The sequence below is a fragment of the Syngnathus floridae genome, chromosome 3 (genome assembly GCF_059516105.1).
Source record: "Syngnathus floridae isolate MCC-2025c chromosome 3, RoL_Sflo_1.0, whole genome shotgun sequence".
In the NCBI taxonomy this organism is placed as follows: Eukaryota; Metazoa; Chordata; class Actinopteri; order Syngnathiformes; family Syngnathidae; genus Syngnathus; species Syngnathus floridae.
In genome coordinates, this window is record NC_142415.1 from 20,266,236 (window position 1) to 20,282,219 (window position 15,984).

The 15,984-nt window shown below is 43.9% G+C and overlaps 3 protein-coding genes across 3 annotated transcripts; 2 read left to right on the top strand and 1 right to left on the bottom strand.

Moving 5' to 3' along the window:
* Window positions 1-475: 475 nt before the first annotated feature.
* Window positions 476-3,297, top strand: LOC148401024 (CKLF-like MARVEL transmembrane domain-containing protein 3). Its single transcript, XM_088370124.1, has 5 exons — window positions 476-804; window positions 2,502-2,657; window positions 2,730-2,825; window positions 2,892-3,009; window positions 3,099-3,297. The coding sequence occupies exons 1-5, from the start codon at window positions 688-690 to the stop codon at window positions 3,125-3,127; spliced, it is 516 nt and encodes a 171-aa protein (XP_088226250.1). The 5' UTR covers window positions 476-687; the 3' UTR covers window positions 3,128-3,297.
* Window positions 3,298-6,172: 2,875 nt separating this feature from the next.
* Window positions 6,173-7,474, top strand: LOC148401025 (cyclin-dependent kinase inhibitor 1B-like). Its single transcript, XM_088370393.1, has 3 exons — window positions 6,173-6,505; window positions 6,743-6,868; window positions 6,951-7,474. Exons 1-3 carry the CDS (start codon window positions 6,253-6,255, stop codon window positions 7,007-7,009), a joined length of 438 nt encoding a protein of 145 aa, XP_088226519.1. The 5' UTR covers window positions 6,173-6,252; the 3' UTR covers window positions 7,010-7,474.
* cmtm4 (CKLF-like MARVEL transmembrane domain containing 4) lies at window positions 7,411-15,928 on the bottom strand. Its single transcript, XM_088370392.1, has 4 exons — window positions 14,964-15,928; window positions 10,806-10,982; window positions 8,977-9,075; window positions 7,411-8,781 (listed from the first exon to the last, which is right to left on the bottom strand). Exons 1-4 carry the CDS (start codon window positions 15,144-15,146, stop codon window positions 8,617-8,619), a joined length of 624 nt encoding a protein of 207 aa, XP_088226518.1. The 5' UTR covers window positions 15,147-15,928; the 3' UTR covers window positions 7,411-8,616.
* Between the last annotated feature and the right edge of the window lie 56 nt (window positions 15,929-15,984).

The following is a 15,984-nucleotide window of genomic DNA, read 5'->3' on the forward strand; positions in this document are numbered from 1 at the left end:
GGGCGTGTTGCCATCTGATCCACTTGGAGAAAGTTTTGATTTTTTCTCTTGGTGATGCTGTGGTTTGTTGACCTCATAAAAAACGCTGAGTCTGCAGAGAGCGTAACTCAAAAGGAAAACCATGGAGAGGTCAGATCGCCACTTCGTCTTTACGGCGCCACTCAATCTCTGCCTTTTGTAACTGTCTTCCACATATGTGACAGAGCATAAGGAAGATCCTGCGGTAACATTCCGCAGATGAGCCTTGTGCATATTCTGCGCGAGCATTCTCCAGCTGCGCATATTTGCTTTCCTGTTGTCAGCCACTTTTCCAGAAGAGCAATTTCAGCAAGCCAAAAAGTCAGAAGTGAAACCAGACTCCTAGGAAAGAATGGAAGAGGAATGAAAATAGAATGGACAGAAAGAAACCAGCGAACATGTGCTCACTTAATTCTTTTTTTTTTTTTTTATATCTCAAAATCTTATGTTCTGAGTTATATAGTAGAGAGTTGCGTGTGCGCGTGCGCGCGGGCGAGTTTTGGAGGGTTGTCCTCCGCTAGCTTCACATCTGGCCAAACAGATGTTGCTAGCCGTTGTGCTTCCGCGCTGTCATTGTTTCCGCTTCCACCTCAGAGGAGCCTCGTTCAAGCTGTCCCTCACTACTTTGCCCTTTTTTGCCTCTTTCACTTTTGTCTTGCGGCCGCCGCCATGGGAGACCTGGAAGCTCCCGAGTCGAGGCAGCCGAGCCGCAGCGTGCTGCAGTCGGTCCTCCCCAGCAGAGAGTTCGCCTCCTCCAGGAAAGGAATGTTGCTCATCGCTGAAGTGGTAGGAAACTTTTTTTTTTTTTTTTTTTTTACTTACGACAGTGGAAATGTGTCACCGCCTCACGCGCTTTAACTCGATTTGAACTTAAATCTTCGTGCGTCTGCCTCAATGTAGGTCAAGTCGCAAGGCTTCCATTAATGACGGAGGAGCGACAAAAGTTTTAAAACGCGCACGCCCCCCCAAAAAATATTTTTCCACGCATCTCTAACCTTAACTAAATGCCACTCTGGTACGCCGAAGACTTTCATTAGTCAATATAATCCGTTGAATGTCGAAAGACGCTTTTGAGGTTTTCAAGTTGTGGGGCGCGGAATATTCAGGGACGCTTCGATTTGACTTGGCGGGTCTCAGATCAGAACGATATGATAGGTTACGGTTAGATTATTTTATTCTTGTAACTTTACACACAGAGAGTGAGATTTACATTTTTCATTCAATTATATCATGTGTTTTTGTCAGTTTGACTTTCATTATGTCATTCATTCCTGATTCATTTCGAAAAGCAAACACTCGGCATCAAAGTAATCGTTTATATATATTTTTTTAAAGGCGCATTCCACTCACGAAATTAGAACCATGTTTATTGGCAAAGTGTGTTGAAACTTTCAAGGAATTTGTTGATTGCATTCCAGTGCTCGGCATCATTAAACACTGTAAGAACAAAAGCGCCAGCCGCTTTGACGACAGATGAAGGAGTGAACTTGTTCTGGTAACTCGTCCAAGGTCGGCTGGGATGAAGATGTGTCTGTTACTCTATGGTAGAAATTGGATGGAGGAATTAATATCAAGCATTGCGCAATACCACGCCCGCGGAGCTCGAACCCAGATGCAACATCAGCAATATCATGTGCTTGTGGTGAAGAAGGGTCCCCCCCCCTACCCCCACACTGGCGTCATGTGACTTTGAGCTAATGTAGTGACATGACCACAGAGCGGCCATTCTCTTCCTCAGAGTCGCTCGCTTCCATTCCACAACACGAACAGCGTGCTTGATGAATTGTTGAGGCAGAAGACACTATGTTTACATTTTATCTCCAAGACGATCAAGAACCACTTGGCAGCTTTCAGTGTGCGTTATTATTATCCCGCCTGCTTCAAACAACTCTTCTTGCAGTCTGTAACAATTTAGTTTAAAATAAATCCAAGTTTAATCCTTTTTTGGTGTGAAATCTAGATTTGGCCCATTTTGACTGCAGGCGAGGAGAAGTACGACGACATCAACTTCAGCACTCTTAGAAATTCTCATCGTTTATCCCGCTTGAGCAAATGTCCGCCCGCAGTTTCGTTTTCAAATGAGCTACCATGCGAGCCACCCCAAACCCTTAAATTTAACTCCATGATGGTGAATTTGGTCTCGGGAGCCGTAGGGACAGCGAGAGGGAGGAAGTAGGCCCGGAAGCGTGGGTGGATAAGCTCCGCCCTTCGCTTCGGAAGGAGGCCAAAATGGATCCGACCTACTTGTACAGTCACTGGTGGCCTGGCGTCAGATCTGCTAGCCAGATGTGTGTGGCGTCCACATGGACTTTGGCGTTCCGATGGATGCCGAGCCCAATGTTGATGAAATACAAACCTACGAGATAGTGATCCATGTCAGGAAGTAAACAGAGTCCATGTGGGAAGTGACTCACTTCATAAATAAACAAACGGCAGAGGAAGAGAAGTTTCATCGGATGAGGCTGCCATGTATTGTGGTGCAGGCGTTGTCCTTTGTGGATTTTGTTTGCTTCGCCGCGTCCACGGCGGCCGCCTTCGTGACGGTGCCGCTGCTGGAGTTCCTGGCCGCTCTCTTCCTGCTCTTCGCCTACTCCACCAAATTCAACCAGAGGTTTAAAGGCTTCCTGTGGCCTCTGATGGTAACGAGCCGCATCATCGCTCGACGCGTTGACGAAAGCGGCTGTAACTTTCTCCTCTTTTTCCCCTTTGAGGATTTTATGAGATGCGTGACCGCTGCCATCATCTATTTCATCATTTCCATCATCGCCGTATCCAAATATACGGACGGTTCCTCCAAAGCTGCCGGGGTAAACGTGCATCGCTATTTCCCCTTTTTTTTCCCGTTTTTATTTCACTTTCTGTCCTCTTCGCAGGTTTTTGGCTTTATCGCTACCATTGCCTTCGCTTTAGATTTTTATCTCATTTTTAACGAGCTGGCCAATTTCCTGAAGCAAGGCGGAGAAACCACAGAGGAGCCTTCCAAACGGCAAGGTATTGGTCCACAATCATCTTGTGAAATTGTAGCTTTCGATGCTTGAAAGACGTGCGTAAGGCTGACGGAGGTGTTTTTTGTCTTCCAGATGAATGTTCAGACTCCGACTCGGACTGAGATTGCCCACCATTTGAAGTCCTCCAACCCAGGAGACCACGGCCACAGCTCCGCAGCTCGCCGTGGAACATTTCGGCCAAATTGAGCTCCAAACGTGAAAACGCCGTCTGTTCTTTTGGAGTCTCATGCCAAATGAAGTTTTGAGCATGTGAAGCGTTGACAGATCGACATTTTATTTGTTCATCTTTTCCAATGTTGTGTAAGAATTTGTTGAAAAGAAACACTACTATGTTTGTCTAAACTCCAAAGCTTTCTTATGAATACTCCTTAATGAAGAAGATGGGGTCAACAAAGAAGCTGAAGTGAAAATTAGAGTTCAACCCCCAAACTCATAATACATACATACATACATTCATTCATTCATTCATTCATACATTCATACATACAAACTCCACTAACCCTCGAGACGTGATGCAGGTTGGCTGGTTTCAACCATTGTACATTTCTGCTTCATTGTGTGTTGTTTTGTATTTGTTGACTTGACTGCTGCTGTTGGTGTCCCTTTTCCAGGTTGTTCTATGATGTTGTTCCTGTCGCCATCAAGTGTGTGTGAATGGGAATGAATCATTGCCAGTGCCTTATGTTGCTCTGTTTTTTTTTTTTTTTAATCTGTATTTAGTCGTGTTTTGTTTGTATGTCCTCCCTTCTACTTCCACCATTGAGGAATAAGAGGCACAAACAAAGCCACAGTGAATATGTTCATAACACCACATCTGTAATGTATAATTGATAAGTGATCTATACATTGAGTTTTTGAACGCAATTTGCCATTTGTCTCCGCAGGCACCGGTACGAATCTCGAATCAAGTGGAAAGCGGCACATACCGTCGTTGTCGTTCTTATGGTGTTTTTATGATGTTCACGTTACTGTGGATCGATCAGGCAATCTTTTTGCCCACTTTGTCACACACACATCTACTCAATGTATAACAATAAAATCACTGGATTTTATTTTTATTGCATATGTGTGCATGTCTTTTTGTAAGCTTTTTTGGTTAGGGTTAGGGGTTGGGGTTAGGGTTAGGGTTTTGAGTTAGGGTTAGGGGTTAGGGTTAGGTAAGTAGGCTCTTTTACTAAATGGGTTAGGGTTAGAGTTAGGGTTAGGGTTAAGGGTTAGAGTTAGGGTTAGGGTTAGGGGTTAGAGTTAGGGTTAGGGTTTAGGGTTAGGGTTTGGTAAGTAGGCTCTTTTACTAAATGGGTTAGGGTTAGAGTTAGGATTAGGGTTAGGGTTTAGGGTTAGGGTTTAGAGTTAGGGTTAGGGTTAAGGGTTAGAGTTAGGGTTAGGGTTAGGGGTTAGGGTTTAGGGTTAGGGTTAGGGTTTGGTAAGTAGGCTCTTTTACTAAATGGGTTATGGTTAGAGTTAGGGTTAGGGTTTAGGGTTAGGGGTTAGAGTTAGGGTTAGGGTTTAGGGTTAGGGTTTGGTAAGTAGGCTCTTTTACTAAATGGGTTATGGTTAGAGTTAGGGTTAGGGTTAGGGTTTAGGGTTAGGGGTTAGAGTTAGGGTTAGGGTTAGGGTTAGGGTTAGGGTTTAGGGTTTAGGGTTAGGGTTAGGGTTTGGTAAGTAGGCTCTTTTACTAAATGGGTTAGGGTTAGAGTTAGGATTAGGGTTAGGGTTTAGGGTTAGGGGTTAGAGTTAGGGTTAAGGGTTAGAGTTAGGGTTAGGGTTAGGGGTTAGAGTTAGGGTTAGGGTTTAGGGTTAGGGTTAGGGTTTGGTAAGTAGGCTCTTTTACTAAATGGGTTATGGTTAGAGTTAGGGTTAGGGTTAGGGTTTAGGGTTAGGGGTTAGAGTTAGGGTTAGGGTTTAGGGTTAGGGTTTGGTAAGTAGGCTCTTTTACTAAATGGGTTATGGTTAGAGTTAGGGTTAGGGTTAGGGTTTAGGGTTAGGGGTTAGAGTTAGGGTTAGGGTTAGGGTTAAGGGTTAGAGTTAGGGTTAGGGTTAGGGGTTAGGGGTTAGAGTTAGGGTTAGGGTTTAGGGTTAGGGTTTGGTAAGTAGGCTCTTTTACTAAATGGGTTATGGTTAGAGTTAGGGTTAGGGTTAGGGTTAGGGGTTGGAGTTAGGGTTAGGGTTTAGGGTTAGGGTTTGGTAAGTAGGCTCTTTTACTAAATGGGTTATGGTTAGAGTTAGGGTTAGGGGTGTCGACCACTCTTCGAGGGGCCGCGTTCCAACATGTTTTCCAAGTGACCCTCGTTAAGCGCACCTGCGTGAAAAGTTTTAGCTTCTTTCACGTTCAAAAGGAGCTAAAAGTTTTCACGCACCTGCACTTAACGAGGGAATCACCCGGACACTCCATTAGGTACACCGCCATTTTCAAGTGTACCTAATAACATGCCATTTTATTAGGGAAATATCATGGTCAAAGGTCACTGGTGTCAAGCTCTAGTCCTCTGGGCCGCGTTCCAACATGTTTTCCAAGTGACCCTCGTTAAGCGCAGGTGCGTGAAAAGTTTTAGCTTCTTTCACGTTCAAAACGAGCTAAAAGTTTTCACGCACCTGCACTTAACGAGGGAATCACACGGACACTCCATTAGGTACACCGCCATTTTCAAGTGTACTTAACAGGCCACTTTATTAGGGAAATATCATGGTCAAAGGTCACAGGTGTCAAGCTCTAGTCCTCGGGGCCGCGTTCCAACATGTTTTCCAAGTGACCCTCGTTAAGCGCAGGTGCGTGAAAAGTTTTAGCTTCTTTCACGTTCAAAAGGAGCTAAAAGTTTTCACGCACCTGCACTTAACGAGGGAATCACCCGGACACTCCATTAGGTACACCGCCATTTTCAAGTGTACTTAATAACAGGCCACTTTATTAGGGAAATATCATGGTCAAAGGTCACAGGTGTCAAGCTGTAGTCCTCGGGGCCGCTTTCCAACATGTTTTCCAAGTGACCCTCGTTAAGCGCACCTGCGTGAAAAGTTTTAGCTTCTTCAGACCGTGAAAATGACCAAAAACTTTTCACGCAGGTGTGTTTAACGAGTGTAACTTTCTGATTGGCTGGTTGATGTGACGTCACTCGGACACTCCATTAGGCACGTTCACTGAAAGGATTCGTTAATTTGAACGAATCGTTCACTCACGAGCCAACACTAGTCAACACGCTCAACTATATTCCATCACACCACAACCAAGATGAACACGGTCGTGTCTGCAAAGATGGTATGCAAGTGTTTGTTTGGCGTCGTGGACCGCGACCAGGTGGACCGAGACTTGGACCGGAATCTCCAGCAGTTTAGCCAAGAGGACACCCAGCGCTGGAACTTCAATTTCAAGACCGAAACTCCGCTGCCCGGCAGGTTGCAGTGGGAGAAAAATCCCGTGGAGCGCATCGCTGCCTTTTACCACGAGTCCTCCAGGGGCCAGAAAACTTGGTGCACCACTAAGGGTATTAAAGCATTCATTCTTGCTATGTTGTCAGAATCAAATCAAATATGAAACAAAACTTATTCGTGACATTTTCGAAACATTCACTCGGGGCTAGCGTAATAGCTAAATCGACGTCCATTTTAAAGGTTCCGCTTCCCGCTGGAAAATACAACAACGTTTTTAATCATTTCAATTTGCCTGGTATGTTTTCTGTTATGTAGCAAACTACATAGTAGAAAATTAAATTTTTTTCCAGTGTATGATGAGTCGGACACGGAAGACTGCCCAGGTAAAATGTGTCCTGCTGAAGTCACCCCTGGACCAAAGAAGAGGAGGACACTCCCAAAGTCTTCAGTGAAGACCACAGACAATGAAACTACAGGTAAAGAGGGAAACTAACTAACTAACTGGGTCACTGTCATTTGATGCTGATGAGTCCATACTTCTGTTCTTCATATTTCCAGAAGATCTGTCTGTTCCAGCAAAGCAACGTTGCACTAAAATGGTACAAATCCACATCTGAAGATGAACCACAACATTCAGTCTAACTGTTGCACTTAAAGTTTTGTTCAATGTTCACATGACATTTTGTTTGAAGTTACTACATGTCATTCAAAATACCACAAACACAATTTATTGCTTAAATAATTGAGTTCTTTGTAAAAAAGAAAAAAAAAGTTCAGTCACCAAACTTGGTCTTCAGTTCAGTACATACATTTCACCCAATATAGAGTCAATATTTGAATTGTTCTATTCACTATATGCCTGATATTTTTTGTTATGACTACACAGGTGTAAAAATATTGAAATTAAAGCATCGTGGTGGTTTCTTGCAGTACAATAATGACACATTGCATTCATTGAAAATCTTTGAAATGACCAAAACATTGGCGCATCATTAGAAAGGGGAGAAGCCAGCCAGTGTTTGGTTTGATTAGTTTAATGACAGAATTAACAAAGGCAATGCATAATAAATATCTAAAGTGGTTCTGGCTGCAGGAGTGATATATGGTGTATGCAGAAAAAAAAAAATAGTGGCATGGTTTTATTTTCATTTCAAAAGCCTCTCTCTCATACACAAGCTATAGACTGTGCTTACTGAAATACATTTTAGAAAAAACCAAAAGGTGGCGCTATTCAGTAAGCATCTACCAGTAATGTCTTGAAGCGGGGCTTTCCGTGCAGTCAAGTAAGTGGGCGTGGCAACAGTACAGTCACTCTTGGTCACTTTGACCTAAAAAGCATTCAAAGAATGACCCTGGAGGAAAGATTAAACTAATGCTATGCAGCTAGGAAACATTTGAAGTGAACCAAAATACTGAAAACGATTTCAAAGAATGCAAAACATGATCACGCGCCATCAGAGAAAACTAAGGCAACCTTCTATGGTAGACAAAAGCACACGAGATTGTCTTGCAAACATCAAAATGAAAAAAATGCACCTAACAGGCCACGGACTTTAGCTGTGCACTTTATATTTTGTGTGTGTGATTTACCAAGATCTACTGTATGTCATCGTCACTTTATAAAGTGGTTGACGTGCAAAAGGGAGAAAAAAAAAAAAAAAAAATCTGCCTCGTGCTATTTACTCACAGTGTTGACAAAACTAAGTGAATGGATTAGAAAACATTCTGGAATAACCTTCACGCTTTTGTCAAAGTATAAATGCACGGAATTACTTCGAGTTGTAAAAAAAAAAAAAAAGACTATTCGATTGCACGAAGCAAAGCTTTTTAGTGGCTAAACGTCACAGATAAAATAAAAAAGGCAGTTTGTTAAGAAAAAGAAGAAATGAAATAAATTGACGCAAGTACCCTTTTAGCGATTAAATACACACTATCAGTCGACAGCTGGAGTCAGTAGAGAAAAGAAGCAAAGTCAAATTGCGTTCCTGATCCGTAGAAACGTCTCGCTACTTCATCAAACACCGCTGACAGATACAAAAGTGACTCGGGCAGCTCAATTTGTGTCTTCACAGTGCGTTTGGAAATGTTCAAAGTTGAGCCAGGAGAAGTTTGCGATCAAGCCAGCCTGGTCGGAGGTCCCAGAGGCGGAGTCACGCGGATACGACTTTTGTTTCCATTCCTTCAGTGAGCCTCTTTCCGGCGGAACGTTTGGATTGGATTCCATTCACGCCAGTTGGGGCCGTTCTTCCATTTCTCCACGAGAGGCCGTGCGCGCTCGTGTGTACTCGCTGCTCTGAGCCGCCCTCTGAGTCCCGTTGCCGCGGCGCCACCGCCGTACCGCCAGGAAGGTGTTGAGGGCGTACACACCTGTGGCCAGGAAGCCAAAGATCTGCACGCAAGAGGAAATAGGAAGTCAGTAACAATTCACAATGGCCGTGGGAAACCGCTTAACCTTTTCCCTGTTGATGCGACAAGGAGAGGTTCATTTGCATTCTCGCTCTTGCAGCGCCAATAAACTGCTTTTTTTTTCCTCCAATAAGCAAATCGAGGTAAGCATGCACGCAAATCGGGCCGGCGTACTCACCACTGCCGCTATTTCAGCCCCGGTGTTGTGGTTTATGCAAACCAGCACGAGCGATGACAAGAAGAACAGGAAGGTGCTGGCTGCCGTGTTCGCCAAATCCTACGGGAACACACCAAACACACTTGTCAACAACTCGACAACAATTTGCTTTGCATCCCCGCTGTTTCATTAGTCCACTTGAAGCTACAGGAAGAAGTTGCAGTTCAAAGGTACTGAGATGTTGCAGGCCATCCCCCGAAGCGGAGGAAATAAGACCTACAAAAATTCCCTTCATGTTTTAAGACGAAGGTCTAGTTTGATTTCACCTTGGGATGGATGCAGGACTTCAATCATCTCTGGCCTCTAAAGCAGTGACAATAAAGGGGATTCATTGACGCTGCCATATTTTTCATGGTCCTCAACATCTCCTTATCTTAACTCCCTCGAACTATTTACAAGGAAGCAGTGTCAGAAGCTTCCAGCCACGCCCACTTTGCACACCAACTGTATCCCAACACACACGCAGGGTTTCGTATGACACACCCGACCAGTTGAACAGGATCTTGTCTCTTTTTTTGAGGGTCTCCATTGTCTCCCGTGGGGGAAGCAAACAATCATACTGGTTATAGCTGCTGGTCTGGTTAGCAAGTAGCAACAAAGCAGTGTTGTTGCTAGAAAGCGTCGACTGTAGTGCACACAGAAAGTAAAGGCAATGAAACAAAGGCATCACGACAAGCCAGTCGAGGGTGAAATGAAGGAGATGGAGTCAAATAGCACGTGATCACATGATCCAAACCCTCACGCTCGACTCGCTCGGTCAGTGCAACGGCAGCATGGGTCAGGAGTTACGAATGAAAGAGCAGAATGGAAGCACTGTTGGAAGATACAGACACTGTTGATGACAAAAGGGTTAAAATAAAAAAAAGAGAGGCAACATTTCTGAAAGTATTCGGTTCTCGTAGGGCGTAATCAACCTACAGTGAATGGACTACACACATTAAGCCACATTCACACAAGGGAGAAAAGGAAATAGAATAAATAAATATAATTCAAATTCACAGGTAGGGCGTCAATTTCTCTAAATCTGCACTTTCGAACTACACCAAAAAAACTAAGAGCTATAAGACGAACCAGTTGCATTTGGGCAACTGGCTGACGAGGGCATGTAAGCTGTGCGGCTTTCTGGAATGACAGCAAAAAGCTATTTTCCATTCCCCGCAGCTCAGATGACACGACACAATCTTAAGCGTTTAGGCAAATAGTACAGCGGTGTCAAAAAAAAAAAAGAAGCAAGCTGACACTGCATGTTCTCGTGACACTCCGCCGCCTCCCGCCAACGCGACAAACTTTCCGTTTGCGAGATGCTAACGACATGTAAAAGTGGTTACGTTCATAACTAACGACAGGGATGACAACGTGTGAAAGCTAAAATCGAGAACATTTGGAAACAATTAAAACTTTTTTTTTTAAATAAAGAAATTGAGAAAATTTGAAAACAATTTAAAAAATTACAAAATAAAAAAAAATTGAAAAAAAACAAAATTAAGAAATTAAAACCAATTAAAAAAATTAAAACATAATAATTTTTTTAAATAAAGAAATTGAGAAAATTTGAAAACAATTAAAAAAAATTACAAAATAAAAAAAATTGAAAAAAAACAAAATTAAGAAATTAAAACCAATTAAAAAAATTAAAACAATTTTTTTAAATAAAGAAATTGAGAAAATTTGAAAACAATTTAAAAAGATTACAAAATAAAAAAATGTGAAAAAAACAAAATTAAGGAATTAAAACAAAAAAAAAAAAAAAAAAAAAAAAAAACTTTAAAAAATGACAAAACTGTACCAACCGTGAGGTTCCAGTTTACGTGAGGCACTTTGGTGTGCAGGCTGAGGGAGAAAATCAGCAAGAGCGCTCCGGTGACCACAAAGGCGGTGCAGCTGACAAACTCGAAGAAGTAGATGCCGCTGCACGGGGAACACATCATGATGGTTTCGATGGAGATGAAGGCAATGAGTGACAGCACCTGCGAGGAGACACATTCAACATCGTCATGAGGGACGCAGAATAAAAAAGCAACTTTTCTGACAAAGAAGCAAATCGAAAATAATTTATTCAAAAGTCATTTAATTTTAAGAATAATTATATATTCGGGATATGAAGGTATTCTTCAAAAATGATCCGTCATTATTTGTTGGAGAAAATTTCATGTATCATAAGTTTTAGTGATTTCGGTATCCATATCACAATTGAGTAGCGGTATGGGTCAGAAAAAAGTGGAATCAAACATCCCGAGTTGATATTCTTTATAAATCAAATTGACATAAATTTACTCGTGGCACTATAAAAAGAAATTCGAGTTTAGAGTCCGCATTGTAGCGCATGACCCAACGAATTCGCCTGCAGCGGCAAGCTAACAGGCGCAACGACAATGAAATGATTTACAAACTCTGCAGAGTTCCCAGTTACACATTCTTCACATCAACGCCCATCTTTGTGCCTACACTAACTGGATAATAAGTAACCGCTATATTTCATATCAAGATGACATTTTCATGGAACTTCAGCGAGCTAAGTTTGGTTTTGCTATTCTCCACCAGCCGCTTGTGACAGTTTTACTGTTTTATCTCCAAGAATGAAACCAAAAAAAGTGTAACACATTTGGCATGCACTAAAGTGGCCTCCGCCTTTGTCCAATTGTGAATGTTTGCACAAAACCCGTGGGCCGCCTGACGCTCGATGACAGAGAGATTGTCCTGTGAATAGAGCCGAGGAGGCCGTGAACTCATCTGGCGAGTCGGCTCCTGGCAGCCGCGGCGGACGCCAGGAGCCGGCCGGCCAAGTCGTCAACAAACCACAGAATGGGAGGAATTCCCCTATTTAGGTGTTCTTTTGCCGTCCAAGGCCCGGTGAAACCGCATGTACATTACTGACTGGATGAGTGTGCTCCAAATTCCTGAGATTGAACAGAACCAAGACAAACACTAATGCAACATCACGTCTCATCCCAGTCTGCCGTTGCTCAACGACAAAGTTAGGCTTAAACTTTCATAAAGGTTAAGCCGTAACTAGGCATGTTTGAATTAAAAAAAAACTTTCTTGAGATGATCAAAACCCCTCAAAATGAGGTCAATTAAAAAGTCCAAGAACAATTCCACACAAAGTGTTATCACTCAAATTCAATAAACGCCGTTTTTACAATTTCTCATCAAGCCCCATTACTCTGTCACGTCTGACAAATCTTGCAAAGCAACACAGACAAAACCACCGACGCCACCTCGCCACCAACTTATCAATGATGCATTTTTTGTTTGTGACAAAACCAAACAAGGCCAATGAAGTCACGACTAAATAAGAGAAAATGCATGACTTCTCCAAAACTCCCTTAGCAGGTGTTCGGCTGCCAAACAGGAGGCGAGGGAGGGGCTACAAAGCTAATCGTGTAAGCGACGATGAGCTAGCCACCACTCCAGTGTCACCTCTAAGGCAAATGTTTAAATTCTGTGCGAAGAAAACAACAACAAATCTAACTGTGCGTGCAAAAAAAGAATGGCAAAAATGGCAACGTGGGAATGTTGAGCAGCAGCCCACAAACTGAGGACTGGAAACCAGAGCGAGCCTCAATGCAGGTTACATTTCACCACAGAGAGACTAGAAGGTGAATATGCATTTTTTTCCCCCCACACAACATTCTTTATTTCTCCCTCCCGGAGCCGAATAAGCAACATTAGCACCAGAAGAGACCGCAGTGTCTCTCCAAGCAGGAAGCGCTCACGGACATTCGGGACCATCTGGAAAGTTCATTACATCAAGAGCACCTTATTTCATTATCGGGTGACTTTGCATAGGCGCTGGAAAGCAGAAGGATTTGTCTCATGACGTTCACAAGAGTTAGTCAGGTTTTGTTGACAACAAAACATGCTCAGGTTTCACGTGACACCAAGAAGGAAGTTAGAGAGTTGGGTGGTGGATGCTTTGTCTATGCAGGACAGTTTCAGGAGAGGTCCATCGCTTTCACAATTTCGTCTCCATTCTCCTTATTTAGACCTTCATCGGGCACAGAATATTATTCCATAACCCCATTTGGGGCAAAGTAAGAGCACGAAGCAGTAAAAGTGCCGGCTAAGGAAGAAAAACCATCTGGTGGTGAGACTTGCAGACTTCCAACATACCAAATGCAAACTTGGAAGGGGTTCAACTGTCCTTGTTTGTGAAGGAGACATATTTCTCGACTGGCTTAAGAGCAAAAGTCTGTATCAAAGCAGAAGAGCAAATCATTCAGATAGATGTAATGAGAGCTCATGTAACGCTTACATGGATGAGTTTGCTTGGGTTTCATTTTAAACACATTTGTGGAGATGGCTGCGTGAAGGCTAATTTATATTCTGTATAACTCACAGGTGGCCTGTGTAAAAGAAAAAAAATGGAATAGATACTGGAATCCATTAAATGTTAAAGAATATTGTTAAGTGCTGCCTTGAAGAGAAGACCTCATCCCCAAAAAATGTTGGGTTGAGGTCAGGGCTCTTTCGTTCTTGCACACCAAACTCACTACCATAATTTTGAATTCAGGCTGGGAAAAAAAAAAAAAAAAAAAAAAAAAACACCGTCTCCATTGGAGGTGGTGAACAAGTCAGATAGTGACTCGACAGATTTTTTTTTTTTAGCAGCTGCCTTCAATGCGACGAGACTCGGTACAGGTCGGAAGTTGACCTTCTGACCACGTGGTGCAGGGACAACAACCTCCTGCTGAACGTCAGTAAGACCAAGGAAATCATTGTGGACTTCCGGAAGGGTCACACAACACACCTGCCGCTGATCATCGACGGTGCTGTGGTGGAGAGGGTGAGCTGCACCAAGTTCCTGGGGGTGCACATCAGTGAGGACCTCTCCTGGTCCGCGAACACCTCGTCACTGGCAAAGAAAGCTCAGCGCCGCCTGTATTTCCTGCGGAAGCTCAGGCGTGCATGTGCTCCTCAGGCAGTCCTGTCTACATTCTACCGTGGCACCATTGAGAGCGTCCTCACCAGTTGCATCGCTGTCTGGGGTGGTAACTGCACTGAACAGAACTTGGAGGCCCTGCAGCGCATAGTGAATACGGCTGGTAAGATTATTGGTGCTTCGCTTCCCTCCCTGAAGGACATTTACACCTCCCATCTCGCCCGCAAGGCAACCTCGATTGCCAGAGATGTGAGTCACCCGGCTCACTCCTTGTTTGACCTTCTGCCCTCTGGGAAGAGGTACAGGAGCCTGCGCTCCCGCACCACCAGACTCGCCAACAGCTTCTTTCTCCAGGCTGTTAGGGCCCTGAACTCGCTACCCCCTTCTGCGTAGCGTGCGGCACTGTTGCGCTATTTTCGGGAATGTCTGCTGTACGCGTTTTTATTTATTTATTGTTGTGTTATTTATTCATTATTTATTCAGCACGCTTTTGTTATACTTGTTTACTGTTTGTCTGTTGTGAGCCATGTCTTGTCACCGTGGGATAGGGGGGAACGAAATTTCGGTTTCTTTGTGTGTCTTTGGCATGTGGAGAAATTGACAATAAAGCTGACTTTGACTTTGACTTTGAATTCTCGCAATGTTGTCAAACTTAAATGTTGCCTTCCTCAAACTCTTTAGGAAGTCATCACCAAATAACTTATTCTTTCTATATTTTGTACAAAACTTATTCGGGGGAGTATCATAATCCGACAGGTGCATGCATATGCGTCATGGAAGTGACATTTTCCAGGTAGCAAAATTGGAGAGAAAAAAAGTCAATTCTAAAGCATTCTGCACATGCACAATAATTGGATAAGTCATTGCAAAGTCAGTCAGCATGACAAAGCACTAATCACAATGTCCCTTCCTACTTTATTTGCGAGTATTTAATCCATCACTTGAACACCAACTGTGCAGTTTTAAATTCTGCGGTGACCATATGGCTAATTTGTTACGTCACTCCTCAATAGGACTACAACGAGGAGGATTTATATTATCCACCAGACAATAAAAGACAACTTACCACTTCGATTGCCTTTAAAATGCCAAAGTAAGACTGGAGGTAGTCCACATCGCACCGAATGCCGCCCCAAACACTCCTCGCCTGGACTGGCTCGGTGGTGGGCTGGTAGGGGCTATTAGCCCCGGAGATCATGGTGTTGGAGGCCTCGCCGTCCGAGCCCTCCGCCTCCTCGGTGTTCCTCATGCTGGTTCCTCCTGGGTTTGTAATGTCCACTCGAAAATGTTTCAATCGGCGCCGTTTGTTTCTCTGCGCCTAAGAGTCCAACTTATTCCATGTCGAGACGATGAGCTCGAGGGAGAAACCAAACGAAAGGTCCACTTCACAAGGCTGTCTCGCCGGGACGCAATGGAGGGTTCACAGGGGTACAGAGGTCGACACCCCGGGTTGTTTACTCGCTCCCAGTTGGAACTCTACGAGGCGGCTGGCTCACTTGTTTTCCACAATCATCCCCGCGGACGATTCAGCGGCGTTCTACGAGAAACACAAAAACACGCCTGCCTACCGGGATGAGCGAGCACTTTCTGCGAACAAATAACACAAATCCATCGGGATCGAACGAGAACTCGATTGTTAGCGTCAACTTGAGGCCTTGCTGACCGGCAGGGAGCAGCTGCAAGCAACAGTGAGGCGGCTCGGCGCCGAGACGGCTTAGCTGAGCTGAGCTCCCCGTGGATGCGGGGTAGTGGTGTCTCCGCCCCCCTCCAAACGGCACCAAACTCTCCGTTAGTTTCGGGTTCCTCCAAGCAGTCTACGAAAGCAAATTTTGGCCAGACAAACAGAAAGCGACAGGCAGCCCTTTTCTTTTTCTCTTTCGTTTTCCAATTGCATTTGTAGTCCGTCCAGGTGAAGGCCTGGAAAAATGACAATGGCCGTTACTCATCTAAATACACTGACACGGGGCGATTCTTACATCCGTGTCATATATTTTGCAAGTTGTTGCAATTTGCCATCTTGGCGTTTAGAAATAATTTTACACTGTCCGTCTTTTTGGTAAGTAATTGTTTTCTACGTACTTGGCATT